At 40.4% G+C, this 23,184-nt stretch overlaps 1 protein-coding gene across 5 annotated transcripts in view; it reads left to right on the top strand.

Annotated features, from left to right (window-relative positions):
• Window positions 1-23,184, top strand: part of LOC138747576 (tektin-3-like) — a 63,362-nt gene that overhangs the window by 22,001 nt on the left and 18,177 nt on the right. For all 5 annotated transcript variants that reach the window (XM_069906926.1, XM_069906923.1, XM_069906922.1 and 2 more), the window contains 3 exons: window positions 915-1,058; window positions 7,453-7,675; window positions 18,684-18,838. In XM_069906926.1, the coding sequence (XP_069763027.1) occupies window positions 915-1,058; window positions 7,453-7,675; window positions 18,684-18,838 (522 nt within the window). The remainder of the gene's footprint in view (window positions 1-914; window positions 1,059-7,452; window positions 7,676-18,683; window positions 18,839-23,184) is intronic.

The raw sequence follows: 23,184 nt of genomic DNA, 5'->3' as shown, positions 1-23,184 counted from the left end.
GTAGGATAGATAAAATATATTTTCCGACTAATGGAGTCTAGAAATAGAGGGCACTAATTTGAGGGAAAATGTTTAAAGGAGATCTGAGGGTTTTTTCACACCAAGCGTATTGAATATTTGGAGCAGGTTGCGAGAGAAGATGGTGGACAATGTTTAAAAGGCATTTGGATATGTATTTGCCAGGAAGGACTAGAGGGATACGGGCCTAATGCAGGCAAATGGGGTTAGAGTACCTAGGCATCCTGGGCCATAATGATCTATTTCTGTTCTTCATTTTTCTGTGTTCTATGAAAGTGGCTTGCCAGCTCATTTAAGTTGCTGTAATTTGCCCTCTAAAAAATTGGAGCATTAACATTGACTTCTCCGGCTTCCATTACCCCCCACCCCCACCACTTCTTCTTCTCCCTGTTGCCTTTCCCCCAGCTGGGTGTGTCTCTCTCTTCCCTTTTCCCTCTGTCTCCTTGAAAAGAGCCTAAATAAATTCTCACTTCTCCTTTTATCATATTCAGTTAACATCTTTTGTTGGTCTGGACTCCTCTGTTTTACATTCTTCAGTCTTTATTCAGATGCCTTCTTGTTCTTTGCTTGTCCGTTGAAAATGGGCTCAGGCCTGAAACGGCGGTGATATATCTTTACCTCCAATGGATGCTGTGAGACTGGCTGAGTTCCTCCAGCAGTTCTGTGTGTTTTAACAAAAAAATGGAACTGCCTGTTGTTTTGCCAGCTTTTCTTCCAATTGTGATTTTTGACCGCAAATCTGCAGAACAATCGTGGCATCCAGTGGGTAAACTGAAGGATCTTCTCACACCTAACCTCTAAACTACGTTTAAACAGCAGCAGGTAAGGTGGATCTTTACTATTTCCTTCTATGAAGTTACCTTGCAAACATGGACCTTTCTGTTTGTTATTAACAGAAATAACAGGGCTGCCCAACATGAACTGGAAAGAGATCTATGTGACAAATGCTCTGCATACTGGATTGATGATAAGGCACATCAGTTGAAGAACACCTCGGATGGTATCAACTATTACTGTGGAATTGAGCAAGTGAATGCTACGTAAGTGTAATAGCCCAATCTGATACCTTGTTTTGGAAAATTTATACCTGAAGATAAATGCATTCAAAGTTAACATAAGGACATGAACAGCGAGAGAAACTCCATTAAACTTGTTTCACAAGAATTGTTTCAGGTGTTTGATGGGAAAGGGACAAAATGTTAAAATGGAGTGTGTTCTTCTGATAATTTGGTCATGTGGGTAGATTTTGGATTCTTTTGTGGCAAAGGGGCAGGCAAATTTCCATCTCTCCCATTTTCTTTTTTCACTGAAAATGCCCTGATAATTCAGATTTGTATGATGGGCTACTACTGTCTTGTTCTCAGCAAGTTCATGCAAAGCTCCTCCATCCACAGTTTTATCTACTATTCCCATTGCAGTTGGATGAGAGTTGAGAGAGCTTTTCATAGCACCTGCAGTGTGTAATCTAGGAATATTGCCGCTGACGTGAATCCCGCTTTTTCCGAAACCAGTAAAACTGAATACGTATTGGCACAGAGAATACCTATTGCTCACAGAGAGTGAGTTGGAGAGCCTTTCCCCTTAAGGTCACTACATCCACACCCAGGCCACTTGGACACACTGCATTTGAAGAGGTTTTAGGATGAAGCCCAAGGGTCAGCACCCCTTTTGAAGCTGAAGATGGCACATCTGCTGTCATAAACAAGGATACTGATTGCTTGTTGAAAGTCCTTCACTGACATTTGGGATTTTGTGGTGCAATCAATAATCATGGGAGCAGCAATTTGGACTGCGTCTATTCACCAACAAAGATTTCTGCACAATTTGGCATTTTTTTGTTTATTAACCCCTGTTGATGTGTACAATAATTTGTATATATTTGACTCACAAAATTGTTGAGGTAGGCCCTGGAAATGATGGCTAAAACTGTGGCGATGAACTTAGACTCAAAGATACTGTATTACTCAGTGAAAGTTCCGATGAAAAATCTACGCCTCGTGTCAGCCATTTCACAGAGGTATGAAGGACACAGTAGCCCAGACCCTAACTGGTAAGCTTCATTAAGGTGAAAAAGCAACAAAGATTGATCACATAAATTAATTTGATGTTTGAGACTGAGTTTCAGGACTGTCTTTAGAGCACCCAGTGGGAGTGTGCATTATGGCAACAGTGCTACTTTTGAGCTGAAGGCAGACCCTGGCACATTTCTGTCCTCATCAACCTGACCTTATCCCCAACTGCATCCAATTAATACTTCCTTTTCCTCTTTGTGTCAGATCCTTATCTTTCTGACATGTCAACTACATATTCCCTGATTGGGCATGCTTCTCTTTGATGAACTGGGACAAAGGGTCATATGAAAGCTTCATCTGTGCAATCCCCCACTTTGCAAAGAGACTTCTTACTTCAGATACTATCTGAGCTAAAATATCTTGTGAAACAGAACAGTGAAGATGGATCTCTGACCTTGTATACCCATCTGTCTCAGGTGTCAACAAATCATCCTGATGCTTTTTTCACTCTCATTTATTGGCCTACATGGAATCTCGCCCTTTTCTGCGTAACTAGATCAGATTTTCTGAAGAAATAGAAATCCAACAACTCAACGGTCTCAATTTGGTGTGAGCTTTACTTATATAACTACATGCCAGTCAGCCAAGTGCCAGAGTTCTAATGACTGCAACCAGTAGACAAGGATCTCTGGTGGGATAGCACAGTCTGTAAAGGATAATCAACAATGGCTGGAGAAGGAGCATGTTAAAATGTTCAATCAATGCAAATTTGGCAGAGTATATGGCAAAGAATGGCATGGAGATGCAATAATGAGGACAGCAATTATATCAACAAAGCAGAGCAGAGGCACCTTTTAAGAAACCCACCTACCCAAGGTGGCCCTAGGATCCCACAAACGCAGACCACACATGGGTAAAATGTGTATCAGTTGGCAACTTGCTCTCAGAAGATCTGGTAGCATACAACATTTAAGTATTAAGCAATTCAAATTATTCCTTTCACTGCTAATATGGCCTTATTTTCTGTTCCCTAGACTGTAAAACTGAGAAATCATCTTGTTTTTCAGGGATCCTTCACTGATCAGGACAATTAATACTTTGAGATTGGAAAGTTCCAAATAATATGACCATTCTAACTAATGGTGTTTAGAAAGGAGATCCATGCAACACTCTTGAATAACTTCAAGCTCCAAAAATATTTAAATTTGGCATGGCACGGTTAGTGTAGCAGTTAGCTCAATGCTCTTACAGTGCCAGTGACCCAGGTTCAAATCGGGTGCTGTCTGTAAGGAGTTTGTATGTTCTCTCCGTGTCTGAATAAATTTTCTCTGGGTGCTCAGGTTTCCTTCCGCCTTCCAAGTGTTGTAGGTTCATTGGGGTATTTGGGTTTAAATTTAGATTTAAATAGGGATATTCACCTGGCATTGGGAAATATGATTTAACCTTTGTGTGTGGGGAAAATTAACCAATTTTGACCATTTCCAGAGGAGTGCAATCTGTTCTTGAAAATTCCTTTCCTGTGTCCTTGACCACCTGAGATTCAGAACATGTTCAGCATCTACATGTTGAAAAATGCACAATCTTTCAAAAACATCACTTGGAAATCCCTGAACCAGAACAAAGATAAAGTCAGACTTGTGACAGGAGTGGTGTACATCTACTCAAAATGAAAAACTTTAATTAAATATTCAAGATAATGTAATGGAAAAAACTATATACTGGCTTTGGAAGAAGTGCAGAGAATGTTCCCCAAATTCATTCTGGAAATTAGGGGATTAGTTCATGAGGGGGGATTGATCCTGGGACTTTACTCACTGGGAGAAGAATGAGAGGGGATCTTATTGAGACATATAAAATTATGAAAGAAATAGATAAAGTTGAAGCAGGGAAGTTGTTTTTACTGGCAAACAAAGCTAGAAATAGGGGTCAAAGCCTGAAGATTCAGGGGACTAAATTTAAGAAAGAGATAATGAGGAACTGCTCTCCCAGAGAGTAGTGAATCTGTGGAATTCTTTGTCCATGTAAACAAGTATTAACCATATTTAAGACATAAATTTTTGAAGAATAGAGGAATTAATAGTTGTGGGGACAGGCTGGGAAATGGAGCTAAGTTTCTAGTCAGATCAACCATGCTCTTGTTGAAAGTTCAAGCAGGCTTAATGGCCTACTCCAGCTCTTATTTTCTATATTCTTATGATGCAATTTTTCTGAGACTAGTCTAGTCATTTACGGTTGTAGGTGGCTACTTTCTAGTCAGAAGTTATTCTAAGAATGATGTTAGAACTGAAAATATACTGGAGTAAATGAACACCTTTCACATCATCCAAAAATGCTTTGTAGCAAATTAAATATGTATAATTGTAGTTACAGAATTGATGCAGGAAACACAATATCTAACATGCCTCGAACGAAGTTCTACTAACAAATGCGATTATGACCAGAAGTATGCTTTATTTATGTTGAACGAGGGATAAATATCACCCTGGATATCAGGGATAACTCCCTTGTTCTTTGAAATAGTGCCATGAGTTCTTGCCGTGAGTTCTTTTATATCCATCCAAGAGAACAGATAAAGCCTTGGTTTACTATCTCAGAATACATAAACCTCAGTAATACAACACTCCCTTAGTATTAAACTGAAGTCACTGCCTGGATATTTGAACTTGAATTTCTGGAGTGGAATGTGAAGCCACAATTTTCTGACTCACAAGTAAAAGAGCACCCCACTGGGACACACCCATCACTAAGGAACTCTGAAGTATAAAGTATGCATTTTAGTAAAATTCAAAAATGTGACTCATCAAGTCATGGGAATACATAAGCTGGGCTGACCATTGACAGAGCTCATTGGGAATGTTGGCTCAGGATGTAGTCTAATGATGACCTTCCATTCTCACCACTGAACCCCAGCAACTACTTCTGCCCAGGATCTCAAATGAAAATGGACACACGTAGATGGGGAACGTGTTAACTGTGAGGTTTTACTGATGGGAGATCTGCGCCTTCAAGGCATATTAGCAATTAAAGATATTTAATAAATTAGGTTGATTCTTCATTCCTTGCAATATACTTCTACCACAGCCTGAAGTCAGAGGCAGACTATTTGTCTTTGACTGGGTCGTTGCTTACAGCTGTTTTCTGATTCCTGCGAGAAGGGAGACAGGAGTGGATTTCCAAAGTAAGTACAAACTCACTGCTGCAATTTCCTTTGGAATTTTCCCTGAAACTGTGAAGGAGGAAAACAGAGCAAATTGAGCTGTTCTGTCTGTTTGGCTCAGGCACTATATGCAGATAAATCTTTCCAGCAGTGATGCCATCCAATAAAAACACGAGAACATTCAGTGGTGGAGAAAGCTATTTGCAAACATGCATGTTTTTAATAAATCCAATTGTGGAGAGTTCCAAAATGGTCAGTATGGTTTCTCAACTTCGTCGACTCAAGTTCACCTTTCATTACAGGTTGTTGGTATAGTTGTCTACCATTCAGGCTTAGGTTTGCTGAATGCATCTCCAGTGCATGGTTTGCTGGATGGCGCTTTTTTTTTCTCTCAGCAGGCAGTTTTCAAAACAAACTCCATTGTCTTGTTGTGATGGGTTTACCTCTTGTTTGAAAGATCTCGCCATTGGTAAAGACCACAGGGGCCTCAACTTTCAGTACGAAAACAACAACCAACTTGTGTTGTCATGTTTTTGAAGAAGAAAACCACAGAGGGAATGCAATACATTTTTAAAGAATATTTCCTGTCCTAAACATAATTTTTCAATCAAGAGCAGCTGGGTGCCTTAAATATTTGGCAAAGAAGTGGAGCAGGAATGCATTGGTATATATAATATTCATTCCCTTTTTCTGCACAAAGAGTGGTGAATTCAATTCTGTAGCTCTCAACGTGATAGGACTAAAGGAATTGTGCCATCCATATCAATGATTAATAAATCTAGTGAAGAAATCCACATGAACATGTCCACCTCCTATTTAAATAGTATGGTACATTGGAAGTACTAAAGAGACCGAATACACCAGCACACATTGTATGATACATTATACAGGAAGAGTTAAAGAGGTTATTTGGATGAACATGCCTGTCTCCATTTTAATGTTCTGAATCATTAACTGTGGTTGTGAAGGAATAAAGTTTGTAAACTTATATTCCCTCACCACAAAATAAACAACACTTCTGTTGATTACTGTAGGCCTGCTGACTCAAAGATTCCTCAGTCTCAGTTGGCCTAAGTGATTCATTTTATTTAACTGTTTTCAGTCAAGTAGAAGGAAATCTTTCCTTTTTAATCTTTTTATTAATTTTCCACAAAAAAAAACAATAATATACAGAAAACTACAAAAAGTAATAAACATTGTCCTTGAATATAACCACCAAGTACTTTTAAATTAATTCAACATTTCCATATATTAACAGTTGCATCGAGTAAGGAAATAAAGAGTTAATGCTTAAAACTATAAAAAAGACATCTAATTCCGATGGAGAAAAAAAGGATTAAAAAACCTCAAAAAACAAAAACAACAGGTCAATCCATTCTGAGAGTAATTTCAAAGAAAGTAGAAAAGAGACTCTGAGTAAACACAACACACTTGGAGAGAAAAAAACAGACTGGAAGTGGTTGAATTTTGTTTATTAGTTTGAGTCATGCAAAAATATTGAATAAATGGTCGCCAGGTTTTTTCGGTATCAAATGTCTGACTTCTAATTTTTTTCTAAATCTAAGCATGATATGATGGAGGAAAGCCATTGAAGAAAAGAAGGCAAATTGCAATCTTTCCATTTGACTAATATAACTCTCCTTGCCATCAATGTTAAAAAGGCTACTATCCTTTGGGCTGAAGCAGGTACAAAGCATGATCCCAAAAATAGCTGTAAGTTTGGCTGTAAATCTAGGTCCAACACTTCACCTAAAGTTTCAAAAACACCTTGCCAAAAATTATCTAACTTTGTATAAGACCAAACTGGCCTCTTTGGATTTACACCTATCACAAATAGGACTTGTATTAGGAAAAACACAGACCAATCTGTCCTTAGACATATGTGCCCTATGCACTAACTTGAACTGAATCAGAGAGTGATGGGCACAAATTGAAGAAGTATTGACAAATCAAAAAATTCTTTCCCATAAATCATCAGATTTATGCTCAAATTCCAGTTTCCAAGCACCTTTAATTTTATCATTGGATATAGGATGTAAATTAAAAAAGCTATTAGCTATCAATCCTTAAGGAGAAGAAAATCTATGATGGAACTTCCATCCACTGATGACGTGAAATTTACATGCAAATAAAAATACAGAACATCTGATTCAGAATAGATCTATAAATTTTAATAAAGTCTGTTTTTTCAGTAAGGCTTTAAATTCAAACCAACTGAAATTGCGCTTTTACCTTAAGCAATTCATATGTGTATTACTTGGCTAGGATCTCAACGCCTGTCTCCTGGTTGAAGTATACAGAAGAGAACATCCTGCGTTCACAATGTGAGCGGGCAGCCTCATCGAGACTGCGAGATGAGCTTGAAAAACTTCTAGCTGCGACTTCAGAGGAATTGTGGAAGCAATTTAACAATGTCAATCTTGCATTTACACATCGCATCTTTGAAATTGGTGATGCCAAGAAAAAGTTACAGATGCACCTGGCAAAGGTAAGGGATGCAAACAGAATACAGTAAAACCCCTGTTATCCAGAATTCGAGCAAACGATAACCTTGAGCAACTGGCAAAAAAAATTGTGAAAATAAATAGGGAAAAAATACAGAAGTTTAAAATTGGCATGTCTTGCCATTAGTTCACAAGTCACGTAACATGCAATCTCAAGCAACTGGAAAATTCACTTATCTGGCATCTACCAATCCCTATGGGTGCTGGATACCAGGGGTTTTACTGTATATATTTATTTCTGAGGAATGTGGGTTGATTGGAGGATGCCCATACCTGGAGCAGGCGGTAATAGAGAGCCTTCTTGATCTGCTCATTTCTGTTGGGTCAGAGAACTTCAGGATTTTGTTTCAACTCAAATAAAGAAATGATGCTGTATATCAGTGCCTGAATGTAAATTGGATGGGAATGATCCTGGGTTTTCTGCACAGTATTACTCGTGTCTTTGATGGTTGAGATCTCAAATGTAATGGTACTTATAGTGAAATAAGAAAATCTGCAGACCCTGTGATGGTAGTTGATACACAAAAATGCTGGAGAAACACAGCATAATTTTAAATACCTCTATAAAATCTCCCTTTGTTCTTCTTCGCTCCAGGGAATAAAGTCCTAACCTATTTAACCTTTCCCTGTAACTCGGTTCATGAAGTCCTGACAACATCCGAGTAAATCTTCTGTGCATTCTTTCTATCTTATTGATATCTTTTCTGTAGTTAGGTGACCAAAAATGCACACAATACTCAAAATTTGCCCTCATCAGTTTACCATAACATTCCAACTCTTATACTGAATACTTTGATTTATGAAGGCCAATATGTCAAAAGCTCTCATTACTACCCTATTCACCTATGGTGCCACTTCAAGAGAAATGTGTATCCGTATTCCCAGGTTCCTCTATTCTATTGCACTCCTCACTGCCCTACCATTTATCGTGTGTACATCACCTCATACTTGTCCATATTAAATTCCATTTGCCATTTTTTTAGCCCATTTTTCCAACTGGTCCAGATCCCTCTGCAATTTTGAAAATCTTCTTTGCTTTTCACAACTCCTCTGATCTTTGTATCATCTGAAAACCTGCTGATCCAATTTACCACATTATCATCCAGATCATTGATATAGATGACAAATAACAATGGTCCCAGCTTCGATCTCTGAGGCACACCACGAGTCTGAGCATTAAGCCTGGATGCAAACAAATCAATCTCTGGCATGCCAAAGGTGTTTGCTAGTCCACTCAGTGCTATCATTGAATTTCCTGGACATCAGGTCCGCCTGTACGGTGTTCCAACCCGGCAGGTAGGCAGCAGTAACCCAAATGCTCCTCTATATACACCAGTGCCATTACTCAGTGGCTAACTTGTTACAGGAAGGAGATTTAAGACCTCCAATATTATTGAGATAGGCCATAGCTGAAGTGTTATCTAACCTCAGCAGTACATGAATATCAGCTTCCTTCGCACAGAAAGACTTTAGCTCTAGAAACTCCGCCAGCATTTCCAATTAATGCCTGATTTAGAGGCCTCCCTGAGCTCTATGTCTGTCCATCTGCCCCCAGTAGAGACCTTTAGATTCATGGCTCCCCAACCTTCACCACTGGCATCTGACCTGATCTCCAGCACCATCTTTCTGAGCTCAATCCGCGCGTGAGCCTGCGAGATATGGTTGATCCACCATACCAGTGTTGGATCTGGCCTCACTAGTTAGCCTCGTGGACCTGTCAAAGTGTCCCTGGCTGCCTTAAGAGCAGATATTTTATCCCTTTCCAATAACCTATAACTTAGCAGGCCATGTTGTTCCGCCAGGAAAGCCACCACCAGTTTCCCAATCAACCTGGCCACCTTTTTTATGGAGGGACAACACCCTGTCATAAGCCCTCTGCAGGCAGTTCTGATCTCTGCTGCTTTATCCTCTGGCAGGGTAAGTCTCATGTCTTCTGTATCAATAATGAAGCCGAGGAATTTTAACCTCTTGGTAGGCACCAACACTGATTTCTCGGGATGTATAAGAAACTCCATGTGGCTTAACAATCTCGAAGTGGCTGCTACTGCCCTTTTTGTTTCTTTGAACGATTTGCCCATGATAAGAGTATCATCGAGGTAACCCATTACCATGTGCCCCTCTTTCCTGAGCTTGGCCAATACCGGCTTCAGAAACTTGGTAAATGCCCTGGGTGCTGAGCTCAGCCCATTCGGCAAAGCCTTATGCTGCCATAGTTCTCCCTTCCAGGAAAATTTTAAGAACTTCCTGTGCTGTGGGCAGATTGCAACCAAATAATATGCGTCTTGCAAATCTATCGAATCCATGTAATACCCCTTGCTTAACATAGGCAATGCAGAATATATGTTTTCCATATTAAAATGTCTGTACAAGATATATTTGTTAAGATCCGATAGATCCAGTATAACTCTTATGCCGCCACTTCTTTTGAGTCGCGTGAAAATGTTTGAAACAAACTCATGGTTTTCATGGCTACAACGTTCAATAATGTTTTTCCTTTTTAACGCCATGATCTTGGCGTGTCCAGCCTCCGTCAGTTGCGGTCTGCGCATTTATGTATATAGACCCTTCCTCCTTATCGGAGAGGATTTCTGTGGGTCAAATTTGATTTTATAACCCTTTACTGCCTGCTGAATAGAAGCATCAGTGGTAATATTACACCATCTATCATAGAATAGCGTTAATCGCCCGCCAACCTTTAAAGCCTTGTAATTATCAAGAGTACTCAACTGTAAATGCGTAACGTTCACTTCCTCGACCCACCTAGTCTATGGGCTGGTGCATTCTGGGCCCACCTACGTGAAGCACTTTGAGCAGGAAAATTCTGCTGCCGGTGTCTCCATAGAGGATGTTGCCCACTTGGAGCGGGAAACGGCCTCAGATAATCCACTTAAATTCCTGCGATAGGGGTGAAACATAACAGGTTCTCTTGCCTGTGCTCTCAAACATCTGACCATGCCAACTGCTGCCTTTTGCTGCTCACTCAAATCTTTCACCTGTTTGCTGAGATCGTCACTGAATAGAAATTTTGTTACAGGGTTAGATGGTCTGCACAAATTATCATATCTTTTATTTAGGTCAAGCTTGATCAGCTCCTTCCTGAAGGCATTCAGTTCATAGTTTGCATGGGATAACAGCCCTCGAGCTTCTTGTTGGATCTCCAATAAATTATGTGAGAGCATTTGTGCAAATGCAGTGATACCTTTAACCACTGACTTCTGTAGTCTTTGCAGTTTCATGTCTTTTGCCCTTGTGGGAACCTTCAAATTGTCCCATATCATGGGGTTTACCTTAGGCACCTCCAACAGAGGGCAGTTAACAGGGCAGGGGTACTTCTTGATGGATTCTTCTAGTACCATCTCCTGAAAAGCATTCAACACCATATATGTGATAGACCCCGCAATATCATCTATTAGTGGCTGGGCGATACCCCCTCGGTACTGTAAACTTTGCGGCAATAGCCGGTATATTGTCCTCCTGACTGGTCTGAGCAATATATGGGGATTTGGGTAAATCCCTGCCATTGTTTCGCAAGTAAACTGGGCGATATGTCAGAATGGACCTGATCTTCATTCACTGTAAATGCAACGCAAAGACATTGGAAAAATTTTTAATGATAATCTGGATGTGGTCGACTAAAGGTTCACTTCTGTACTGATCCATTGTGCATTTGTCACTCTAAAGTAGTGTGAGTCATTTTTCAAACCAGGAGATTGAAAATATCATTGCAGATAAATTTTAGGTGTTGCAGTTTCCCATCAGATAAGAAAGTTTTATGCTGGGTAGAAAATGCTTGGGGAAACACAAGTAGGGATAAAGAATCAGGAGTCAAATTTCTTTGTGTACTTTTGGCACCAGACTTGTCCCAATATTGCATTAGTCTGGCATAACCCTGTTTTCAAATGCAGAATTGCTGTGAGAATACATTTCCAGATGGATCAGTCTAACCAAGTTATGCAGCCTGAAACCCACTTTTCTCCATGGATTGTCTCAAAATTCAAGATTCCTTTATTGTCATGTATTAAAATAGGAGTAATATTACACAAAATTGACTTTAGTCTTCCGTAAGGGAGACAAATATCTGTCATCAGCAGAAATTGCCTGGCACCCTTTACAGTCAGAGAAATAGAAGCAAAAGAGTTACTGAGTGGCCATAGACTCTGAAGCGACACGGCCTTCTGCCCAAACCATCGTCAACCTGAGGTCCCGATCCAAACCTCCGACATAGTCAAGAAGCCTTCAACGCTCTCGGCAGCCCTCTCACAACCCAGTTCTGATACCTGGTACCCCTTCAGCCAGTCTCGAGCCAGTATCCAGCAGTTCACAGCCTGGTGTAAGTCCTTTGACTGCAGTCGTCAGCAGCCCACAGCCTACTTGGGTTCCTTGGCTTGAGTCGCCACAACTCGCCATCCGTGTGTTCTTCAGCCACAAAGCCACAGAACTGGTTTGCCACCGTGGTCACTGTCCCATAGGGTCATCTCCTCTGATCCAGATTTCAGATTAATTGTTAGAGTACATACATGTCATCACATATAACCCTGAGATTCTTTTTCCTGCAGGTGAGGCAGAATCACCACAATGCAAAAAAAAAGCTGTATTCAATGTACACATCTAAACAAATAAAGAAATATAAACTAACTGTGCAATATAGAGAGGAAGAAAATCAATAAAGTGCAACAGTAAGAATCCTTAAATAGGTCCCTGATTGAGTTTATTGTTGAGGAGTCTGATGGTGGAGTGGGAGCAGCTGTTCCTGAACCTGGTGGTGTGAGATGTGTGACACCGATACCTCTTTCCTGATGGCAGCAGTGAGAACAGAGCATGGGCTGGGTGCTGTGGATCCTTGAGGATTGTTGCTGCTCTCTGATGGCAGCATTCCCTGTAGATGTTCTCATTGATGGGGAGGGTTTTGCCTATGATGTCCTGGGCTGTGTCCACTACCTATTGCAAGGCTTTACACTCAGCGATACTGATATCCCCATGCCAGGCCATGATGCAGGTGATCAGCACACTTTCCATGACACGGTCAGAGTTTGAGGCATCTGTCTGTTAACTTTCACAAATTACAGTGCAAAGTTGAGAGATAAGACTTTCAGCCCATTTGATCATACTCTACCAGTTTACAATCTGAGTTGATCGAGCACACGGCTAAAAACTAAGTGTTAAGGATTACCCTAAAGGAATAAAGAGCCAATGAGGCTTTGGAAGAGAATACCAGGTTTGTGTAGCATTATCAACAATTAAAGTAAAATAAAGTGGATTGAATTTAATAATTCGTAAAATAAATTAAATTACATGCGAGTTATGTAAATTAAGTTTTAAAATATCAATTAGGCAAAAATATTGCCTTTATCTGCTGGGGAGCCCCATTTTTCAACTTTTAAATGTTTAGCTCTGGACCACATGTTATCTGTGTTTTATGGTGGGAATGCACCCCTCCCCCCAATTAATTCACTTTTTTAAAAGGGGTCAAAGTTCAACTTTGGATCTTTGAAAATCATTGGGAACTTGGGGAACAATGTGCATGAAGAAAATCACTTGAAGATTATTGGGAAGTAACTCTTTAGATTTCTCCTCAGAATTCAAAAGGCATTACCACTTGTTATTTTTAGTGAAACATTAAGGATTGGCCAGCAAATTTCAAATGGTGATTTTTACCTTTCCTGATCTCCATCAGAAGTGTATTCTGAGGGTGATGACTCCCATGCCTGTTGGGGATACAGATGGTGTAGGCACAAGTGGGGAACAAAGAGACATTGTTCAATTTAGGAACTGGCCTGGCCGATTGATGTTCTATTATTCCTTATCTTTCTCACAGTTGTTCTCTTGTTCTGTTGGAGTGACAATATAGAATTTGGGTTGTATTGTGTTTCCAGACCAGGAGATCTTGGTTAAACTCCACCGTGGTTAAAAGAAACAGGGCTGGGGAGAAATTCAGTTGCCTTTTCATTAGGCTCTAGACTTTTTCATTAGGGCAGAGAAATCAGGTATTTTTTTACATTGTTACATTGTAATCAAACCATTAAAACCACAGGAATTGGTTAGAAATGTGAAATAAGAAAGTCTGCAGACTTTGTGATTGTAGTAGGTACACAAAATTGCTGAAGAAACTCAGCAGGTCACACAGCATTCATAGGAGACAAAGATATATGACCAACATTTTGAGCATGAGTCCTTCATGAAGGAATTGGTTAACCAGGTTGTGCATTCTTATTCTAGATTGGCAGCTGGAAGTAACATGGGCTTGAAGATTTGGGTGTTGGTGGAGTATGCTACAGAATGCTGAGATAGCTCTTCAGATACTTGATTTTCCATGTGGAATTCCCTGCTTCAGCTGTGTCTTCAGATTCCTCATTGGTCTAGCCCTCGCCCTTGTCTGTAATCATCTCCAGACTTGTACCCTGGCAATGTCTGCATTAATTCATTTCTGAATTTGTGCGTATTCTTGACTTTTGTCACTTCAATATTGTCAGCAATGTCTTCCCCTGCCCAAACCTTTAGTATTTTCCCTTCCTAAACCTTACCAACTTTTTCATCCTTTAAAATACTTTTTAAACCCTGCCTCTTCAGTCTTGTTTATGGGCGTCTGTCTCAGATTGTCATCTTCTTCAGCTTATCGTTCTAGACAGAACGGCCTGATCTGCTTGAGCATCGGATGGAAGGGCAGAATGTACTCAAAGTCAGATCACAGTGCATCCGAACTCCCACGATCTCACCGGACACGGCACTAACTCCAGTGGCTGAACACAGTTTTGTTGAGCCGATGAGCAGCAAACACTTCATTTCTAACTCCTGTGCTCTTCCCATTATACTTGGTGTATCTAGCCCATCCCAGTCCCTTTAAAATGGGGTCACTAGCCTGAATGGAAACAGCAAGTAAAGGCAATGTTTTTGCTTATTGATATTTTAAACTTAATTTGCATGAATCAAATGTATCTTTAATTTATTTTACATATTGTTAAATTCATTCCAATTTAAAAAATCTGTAATTGTTGTTAACTCTCCCCAAACTTCTAGCATTCCCTTCCAATGCCTCATTGCCTCTTTATTTCTTTTTTTAAAAAATTTTTTATTTTTCACACTATAAACACATTGATCAAGATACATACATTTTCCCTCTTGAACATATACAGTGTCGTTTTCTCCTCCTCCCCTCCCTCCCTCCCTACCTCCCCTCCCATTCATTTAAAGTTCAGAAAATAGGATATATTAAACCCGTCAAACAATGTTGTCACTCAATAAAAACAAATAAGAAATTCCACTGAGTCAGTTCTTTTCATTCTCTTCTTCTCCTTCTGTCATTTTATGTTGTAGATGTCCCCTTAGCTTTGACCATCTGCCATATCAGCTCAGCTGGTTCTCCTCTGTTGTTGACAGTTCCAGAGAGACCCCCTGCCCGTGGTCTCATCTCCGCTCATGGACCACTCTGTTGCATTGGACGATTTCAGGATGTTATAGTTTAAAGAAGTTACTGAAATTGCAGAGGAGGTGTGTGCATGAGGCCTGTTGGGGGATGGCCCAATTGGATGCAATATGTCCATTTCTCTTTGATAATGTACCTGCAAAAGGTTTTATGTTTTGTCTTTTGCATTAAGAATGATACATAAATGGAGATTTTGTTCAGTTGTAAGATGATGATACGGAAATTAATGTAAGAGAGATTTGAACAAAGCAAAGTCAGGAGAAAAGATATTCTACAGTGACCAACCAATTAACTACTCAGGAAACAAAGCTTAAAAATTACTGTCTAGACATGAGTGCAGCACGGTTGGCATAGCAGTTAGTGCAGTACCTTTACAGCGCCAGTGATTGGGACTTGTGTTCGAATCCCACGCTGTCTGTCAGGAGTTTGTACGTTCTCCCCCATGTCAGCATGGATTTTCTCTGGGGCTCCGGTTTATTTCCACTGTTCGAAACATACCGGGGTGTAAGAGGCTAAGAGTCCCAAATTTATTAGGTTGCTGCATAATCATTTCAAAGAATAAGCAGTTTTAATCAGAAAAACAGCCTTCTAATCCTTTACGATGTCAATTCAATGACCTTAAATCAAATTGATATTAAAATACTTGCACACTGGAATGGTGATGACCACCTGACCTGTCACTGAAAATGTCTGTAAAATACAAATGGGATTGACAGGTCGCCTGACAGATTCTCATCCATTCCTCATTTGCTTTGCCACTGACATTAAATGTGGCCAGCTTTACACCAGGAGCACTCTGCTGAAGGTGGCTTCTATATATTCATCAGAAAACTGCTGGCCGGTGGGGAGTCACGTGATGGAGTAGTGGCCGGTCGGGGAACTCCAGCCCTCTCCGGAAAAGTAAAAAAAAGACAGTGAAAAAACAAAGGCACAAACACAAAAACCAAAATAAAGTGAAAGTAAAGGTATGGAGAAAATGGCAGCTAAGAAAGAAAAGCCAAAAGCAATGGGAAGAAGAGAAGAAGAAAGGATGTCGGAGGAAGAAGGTCAAGGCCTTACCTGTCCGAGGAGGCCCGCTGCGGAGAGAGAAGCCCACTCCCTAAGGTCAGTTGAAGCCCCGAACTCGGGACTACAAAAATGGCTCACAGAGCCAAACAAAAGTGCGCAACCGCGCATGCGCAAGACAAAAATAACACTGACGGGAGGGGGGACCAGCTGAGGAGTCGATCTCCACAGCTGAAATTGACAGCCACAACAAAGCAGCAAGAGGAAAACACAGAAAATAACGAGAGCTAGAAAGAAGAGAGTAAAAAGAAATCAAAGAAACAACAGATGACCAACCCAGAGGAAGAAGACCAGCAGCAAGACACTTCTAATAAAAATAAGAAGACCAAAAATACCCAACAAAATAAAACAAACAAACCAACAAGAAAACCAGAAGAGACAGAGGTAAAGGACACAGATCCTGGAGTGGACTCAGAAGAAGAAGAGGAAGAACACAGAGAAATGGAAGATGAAGGGAAGGGCAAGACAATGGATATATTTTTTTTTAAAGAATATATGGAATCAGTAAAAGAATGGCAGTCACAAGAATTCAGTGAAATAAAAAGAAGAGTAAAAAGAAAACTGCTGGCCTAATATAAGTGTACTTACATAATCCAGCATGCACTGTGACCACTAATATTTTGCCATATCTTTGCGTAATATTATAACTGAAAGAAACTGCACTCTGCAAACACCATTCATGGCTTCTTGGGCTATCCCAAGGGCTTTACAGTTAATTGCATTCTAATGAATTGTTTAACTTTAGTCTCAAAATACCAAACAGACCAACAGGGTTACCTCTAGCATTACATACAGTTGCATAGAGAGAACAATTTAAAGAGCATGGGATTACAAGGAAAAGCAAGATCAATTAGCACCAAACAAGGCCAGCATGAGAACATTGTCATGGGGTTCATCCAGGAGCCTGATGGCCTGAAGGGAGCAGGGCAAAAAGTGTGTGTCTGGAGTGTGAAGGGTCTTTCAGGGTTGGCTGCCTTTTCAAGGTAGCAGGTAATCTAGATGGAGTCCATGGAGGGGAAGGAAAGTTTTCATTATGCTCTGAGCTGCCTGCATTACCTTCTGATCTAGAGCAGATACCATACCACTCTGTGATGCATCACAGTATACTTTCGATGATGCCCCTGTGGAAGTTGTTAAGGGACAAAGGGTGGGGGGGTTGGGAGAAGCATGCCAAACTTCTGCATCACCGGGTTCAGGAACAGCTGTTACCCCTCCACCATCAGACTCCTCAACAATAAACTCAATCTAAGACCCAAGGACTCTTCCTTTTGATGCACTTTCTTGATTGTCATATCTATGTGCTTGTCCCAGGTCAGGACATTGGGGATATTTATCCCTAAGAACTTGAAACTATCTACTCTTGACTTCTGCACCATTAATGTGGACAGGGTGTAGACTCTGGCTCCTCTCCTTAAGTCATTGATAATCTCCTTCATCTTGCAAATGTCAAGAGAAAGATTGTTACCTTGGCACTATGCCATGAGGCTTTCAATCTCTTTCCTGCATTCTGACTCATCGTTATTTTCTTTCTGGCCCACCTCTGTGGTGTCAGTGGAAAATTGTAGGACTTTTGAAAATTATAAATTGTAGTTCAGAGATAAATATGAGTTCAGAATTTGTCAGCAGTTTGCAGTGATTTGGTATGACATCTGAAACCCTGGCAAATTTCTACAGATAGGTAGTGGAAAATGCGCTGATCGGCTGCACCATGTTCTGGTATGGGGACACCAGTACCCCTCAGCCCTGAAGAAGGTTGTGGAGACAGGCCAGGACATCACAGGAAAAACCCTCCCCACCATTGAGAAGATCTACAGGAAACACTGCTGCAATCATCAAGGGTCTACATCACCCATCCTAGGTTCTCTTCTCACTGCTGCCATCGAGGAAGAGGTCGAGATGCCACAAGACTCACACCACCAGGTTCAGGAACAGCTGCTCCCCCTCCACCATCAGACTCTTCAACATTAAACTCAATCAGGGACTTATTTAAGGACTCTTACTGTTGCACTTTATTGATTTTCTTTTTCTCTGTATTGCAGTTTATTTCTTTATCTGTTTAGATGTGTACGTTGAGTACAGTTTTTTTTGCACTCTCAATAAGTGGTAATTCTGCCTTGCCCATAGGAAAAATAATCTCAAGGTTGTATGTGATGTCATGTATGCACTCTGACAATAAATTTGAAATAATTCAGAATAAACCCAGTGATCTGGTACCATGTTCAAATGAGATAATAAACTGGTATGTCTACTCACTACTGAACTGTCGCTTGGTTTGTGTTCTTGGAGTGGAGTCTTGAACCCACATCCTCTGCCTCACAGGTGAGACTGGTGCCTTTTGTTAAAATGCTGCTAATATATAGAAATAAGGAGAACACATGTTAGAATGGAGTTAGAGGTTGCTTGACTGGTTTACTACTGCAATGATTTATCTTGGGCTATGGACATGTTCCTGATTGAGAGGTTTTAGCCAACTGGCGCGGGACATGATCTGTGCTTTGTTTCTCCAGGTTCTGCAAGAGATATTCCAAATGGAATGCACCATTGAGGAACTGAAGATGGCCATCAGGCAAAAAGAAGCCCCCATGAAGGTGGCACAGACCCGTTTGGAGGAGCGGATCAAGAGGCCCAATATGGAGCTGTGCTGTGATCAACCTCAGCACAGGTGAGTCACTTTTTTTCCAGCAATGTGTATCACCTAATTACACTGGGCAACAAAGATAATTTTCCTCCTGAACCCTTTTTTAGATATCACCTATGTTTGTGATTTCCTATTATATTTTAAGTCTGCTAGTATATTGCCCACAAAGCAAGCTGTTTTGGGCAGTGCTTGGGCATGCACTCAATCCAAGTGCTATACAAGTGTTGCCTTCGGCCTGGGCATGCTTGGAAGGCATTTAAAGATGTTGCTGATAATTTTATTGGCAAAGTGAATCCAGCTAATCAACAACATGATTCACAAATACAAAACTATGAAGTGCAACATGGTCTTTGAAAATTAATTTTCTGCATTCACACTTGGACCCTTTCCCTGCTGATCTGGGTGCAGACAGTGAAGAACATGGTGAAAGATTTTACCAGGATATTGCAACCATGGAACAGCGATATCAGGCAACTGGAATCCATCAGTGTTGGCTGACTACTATTGGACACTGACGTGAGAAGCATCATATATGCTGAGTACAAACTAAAATCTGCAGCAAAACATTTTTAGGTCAGTTGAACTAATGCAATAAATCGGCCTCGTTATGTGATTAAACGTGCTAAATTCAATAAAAAGATATTTGATAGATGTACAGTATTTAAAATTATGAAGGGTAAAGAAAGAGTAAATGTAGATGTGCTTTTTCCACTGAGGGTAGGTAAGATACAAACCAGAGGACATGGGTTAAGGGTGAAAGGGAAAAGTTTAGGGGGAGAATGAGGGGGAACCTCTTCACACACAGAGAGGAGGGAGTATGGAATGAGCTGCCAGCTGAGGTGGTGAATGCGGGCTCATTTTTAATTTTTAAAAAGAATTTGGACGGGTACATGGATGGGAGAGGTATGGAGGGCTATGGACGGTGCAGGTCAGTGGAACTAGGCAGAAAAATAGTTCAGCATGCACCAGAAGGGCTGAAGGGCCTGTTTCTGTGCTGTGTTCTTCTGTGGTTTACTTAACGTTTCTCCAACTTCCTACGTGATACAGCGAAATCTGAAATTATCTTTGAGTTCAGCTTGAAGTTGTCTATCATTATCTTCAATTTTTTTTCAGGAAGCAAACCTTTTGGGAAAAAAATTGTTGACCAGTGTTATTCAAGGATTATTCCATTCATGCCATTAATATCTGCCATTAGGCAATCGATGATGAATATAATCAGTAATCATGGTCCTATCCTGGCCTCACTTGTATGCCAGTCTAACACAGTGAAATCTCTTCAAAATATGGCCACTTTGAATCAGTTTTTCTCCTTTTTGATGGACTTTTCTCTTCAGGCCTACTCACATTTAAATTTTTCATTTGTAATTGTGGGCACTTTATCAGTGAGGTCAATTACTGCATTTAAACCACCTGATGATTATTTCTTCTCAATCAGTGCTCAGTACATGTGCTGATTGTGAATGAACTTCTTACTGGATGCACAACTCTTCCTCGTCATACCGTTCTTCTGCTCCAGAGAATTAATTTAAAATATTTTCAACCATTAGCGTGGACTCAATAATGGAAAGTAAATCAGTGCAATTTATAAAAATTAAGTCACACTTTCACCACCTTGTCAAGAAAAATTAGTCTAAAGGATATGAAAGTATCTGGTTAGTTGAGCATGATGCCAATCATTTATTTACCCCGTGCATAGTTGGTCTTGGTAGCTAGTAGACCGGCATGACTCTGGATTAATTTCTAAGGGTAGCCAGACATACCTTATCTTCTCTGGGGACCCTCCAACCAGATGACATTAACATTGACTTCTCTAGTTTCCATTAAACCCCTGCTCCCCCATCTTCTTCCTCCTGTTACCTTTTCCCCATCTCTCCCTCGCCCTCTCCTTCTCTCTTTCCTTTTCCCTCTGCCTCCTTTCACACAGCCAGAATCAATTCTCACCTCTCCTCATCGTATCCAATCAACACTTTTTGTTGGTCCGGACTCCTCCTCCGGCCAGTCTTCAGTCTTTATTTTTATGCCTTTCCATTCTTTGCTTATTCTTTGAAGAAGGGCTCAGGCCCGAAACATCGGTAATACATCTTTACTTCCTATGGACACTGCTAGACAGGCTGCGTTCCTCCAACATTTCTGTATGTTGTTTTCTAAAGGGAGTCACCCGATTGATAAAGTCCTTAATGAGCTCCCAGTGTCAAACAAGGCTACATCACTGCCCCAACATCTTTCTTGCAGCAATCTTTCTTGAGTAAAGTTAATACAGTACTAATGGGAAGTGTTTAATCATAGTGATTACTTTCGAGAAGCAAAGTCACCTGAACATCAGCTCTCAAGCCATAGTAAGCAGAGGTAGCTGCTGTTTGCACATGGTTGGAAAACATGATGTTTATTGCAGTAATGTTGTTCTTCTAGTTGTCCACCAGAGCAAGTAAATAGGTGAACTTTATAATCAAAGCTCCCAGACCAAGGTCTCTACCAAATGGCCCCAGCTGCACCACATTGCCTTCTGACGATGAATGTTCACCGAGACCCTAAAACAGGTGGTCCACTTTCCACATCTCCGTCACCACTTCTCGCTGAAGCCAGACATCAGCGATGAAATTCATTACTGCCTTCGAGTCAAAACACATGTCGTTTGATTTTAGAAAACGAGGCTCAAAACTTATGTTCTATTGGGTAGCAGTGACTGCTGTCATCTCCTGGCCTGACTCTCAGCTCACTCCATTACAATTTTAAACAAAAATACAGTTGATGTCCTGCAATGCATTTGCAATGCACAAAGTGGTTTGAGTTTAGGGTTTGACTGCACAGCGACTCGAGTAAAGAGTGTGAAATTGATTTGCAAACTATAAGCATCCGCTACATTAAGTTCTGAGAGCACAAAAGAGCTGCAGTATTTTGTAAGTGATACCAATAATGATTTCATAATTAATTGAGCAAGAAAGGAAAAGACTAGAATTTTAACAAAGTTTAAAAACAATTTGTTCTTATCATCCTCTTTCTCTGAGCATGTTGCTTCTTCACATTGATTTTCACTCTCTTCTATTGTCCTGTATGTTTCTGTACTCTTTATTACAACCACTATACTACTTGAGAGATGTTCAGTCATTATTTTTACCTACACAACTGAGTGGGTGATGATTTCAAATAAAAATTTTCTATCTAATGCTTTTCACTTGTTCAGCTGGAATAGGCCAAGGGAAAGGCGCACAGATTACTCAGCTTTCCCTGGGATTTTTCTCATCTTTGGTATTTTTTGGGAGCAGAAACTGTCGATGCTGTTACCTGGAGTACTTGCTGCATTTCTGGTCTCCTTATTTCAAAATCATGGGCGTCAGCATCTCTGAGGATCTGTCCTGAGGCCACCAGGTTGATGCAATCATGAAGAAGTCTATACTTTGAGAGGAGTTTGAGGAGATTTGGTATGTCACCAAAGATTCTCACAAATTTCTATAGGTGTTCCATGGAGAGCATTCTGATTGGTTGCATTGCTGTTTGGCATGGAGGCACTCATGAACAGTACAGGAAAAAACTCTAGAGACTTGTTAGCATGGCCAGCAACAGGTAGATTTGGAAAATCTAGCTGGTGCGGGACTGCAAGAGAATGAGTTTATAGAATGTCTGCAGGATATATTCTTAGAGCAGCTTATGATGGACCCCATCAGGGGGAAGATGATTCTGGATTTGGTGTTATGTAACAATGCGGATTTGATAAAGGACCTTGAAGTAGGGGAGCCATTTGGTAATAGTGACCATAACATGGTAAGTTTTAATTTTCAATTTGAAAGGGAGAAGAAAAGAAAGTCGGAAGTTTCAGTATTACAGTTGAATAAAGGGGATTATGTCACCATGAGGGAAAATACAATGGAAGGATGCCCTGGCCAGGAGAACAGTGGAACAAAATGGCAGGCATTTCTGGACATTTTTCAGAAGGTACTGGACCAGTTCATTCCAAAGAGGAAGAAAGATTTTAAGGCAAGAAAAGAGCTGACAAAGGAAGACAAAACAGTATCAAGACCAAGGAGAGGAAGTATAATATAGAAAAGAGGAGTGGGAAACTAGAGGATTGGGAAACCTTAAAAGAGCAACAGAAGATTACTAAGAAAGCTATACAGGAGGAAAAGATGAGGTACGAGAGTAAACTAGCCAATAATATAAAAAGGGATAGTAAAAGCTTCTTTAGGTATGTAAAGAGGTTAAAATTAGTTAGGACCAAAATTGGGTCTTTAAAAACAGAAACAGGCAAAATTATTACAGGAAGCAAGGAAATGGCCGATGAGTTTTACAGATACTTTGGATCTGTCTTCACCAGGGAAGATACAGGTAAATGCTAGATGGGGAGTAGAGGTCCTGTGGTATCAAAGGAATTGATA

Source organism: Narcine bancroftii, chromosome 12 (genome assembly GCF_036971445.1).
Source record: "Narcine bancroftii isolate sNarBan1 chromosome 12, sNarBan1.hap1, whole genome shotgun sequence".
Lineage (NCBI taxonomy): Eukaryota > Metazoa > Chordata > Chondrichthyes > Torpediniformes > Narcinidae > Narcine > Narcine bancroftii.
The sequence above is the reverse complement of the archived record's forward strand: the minus strand, read 5'-3'. Positions and strand labels throughout refer to the sequence as shown.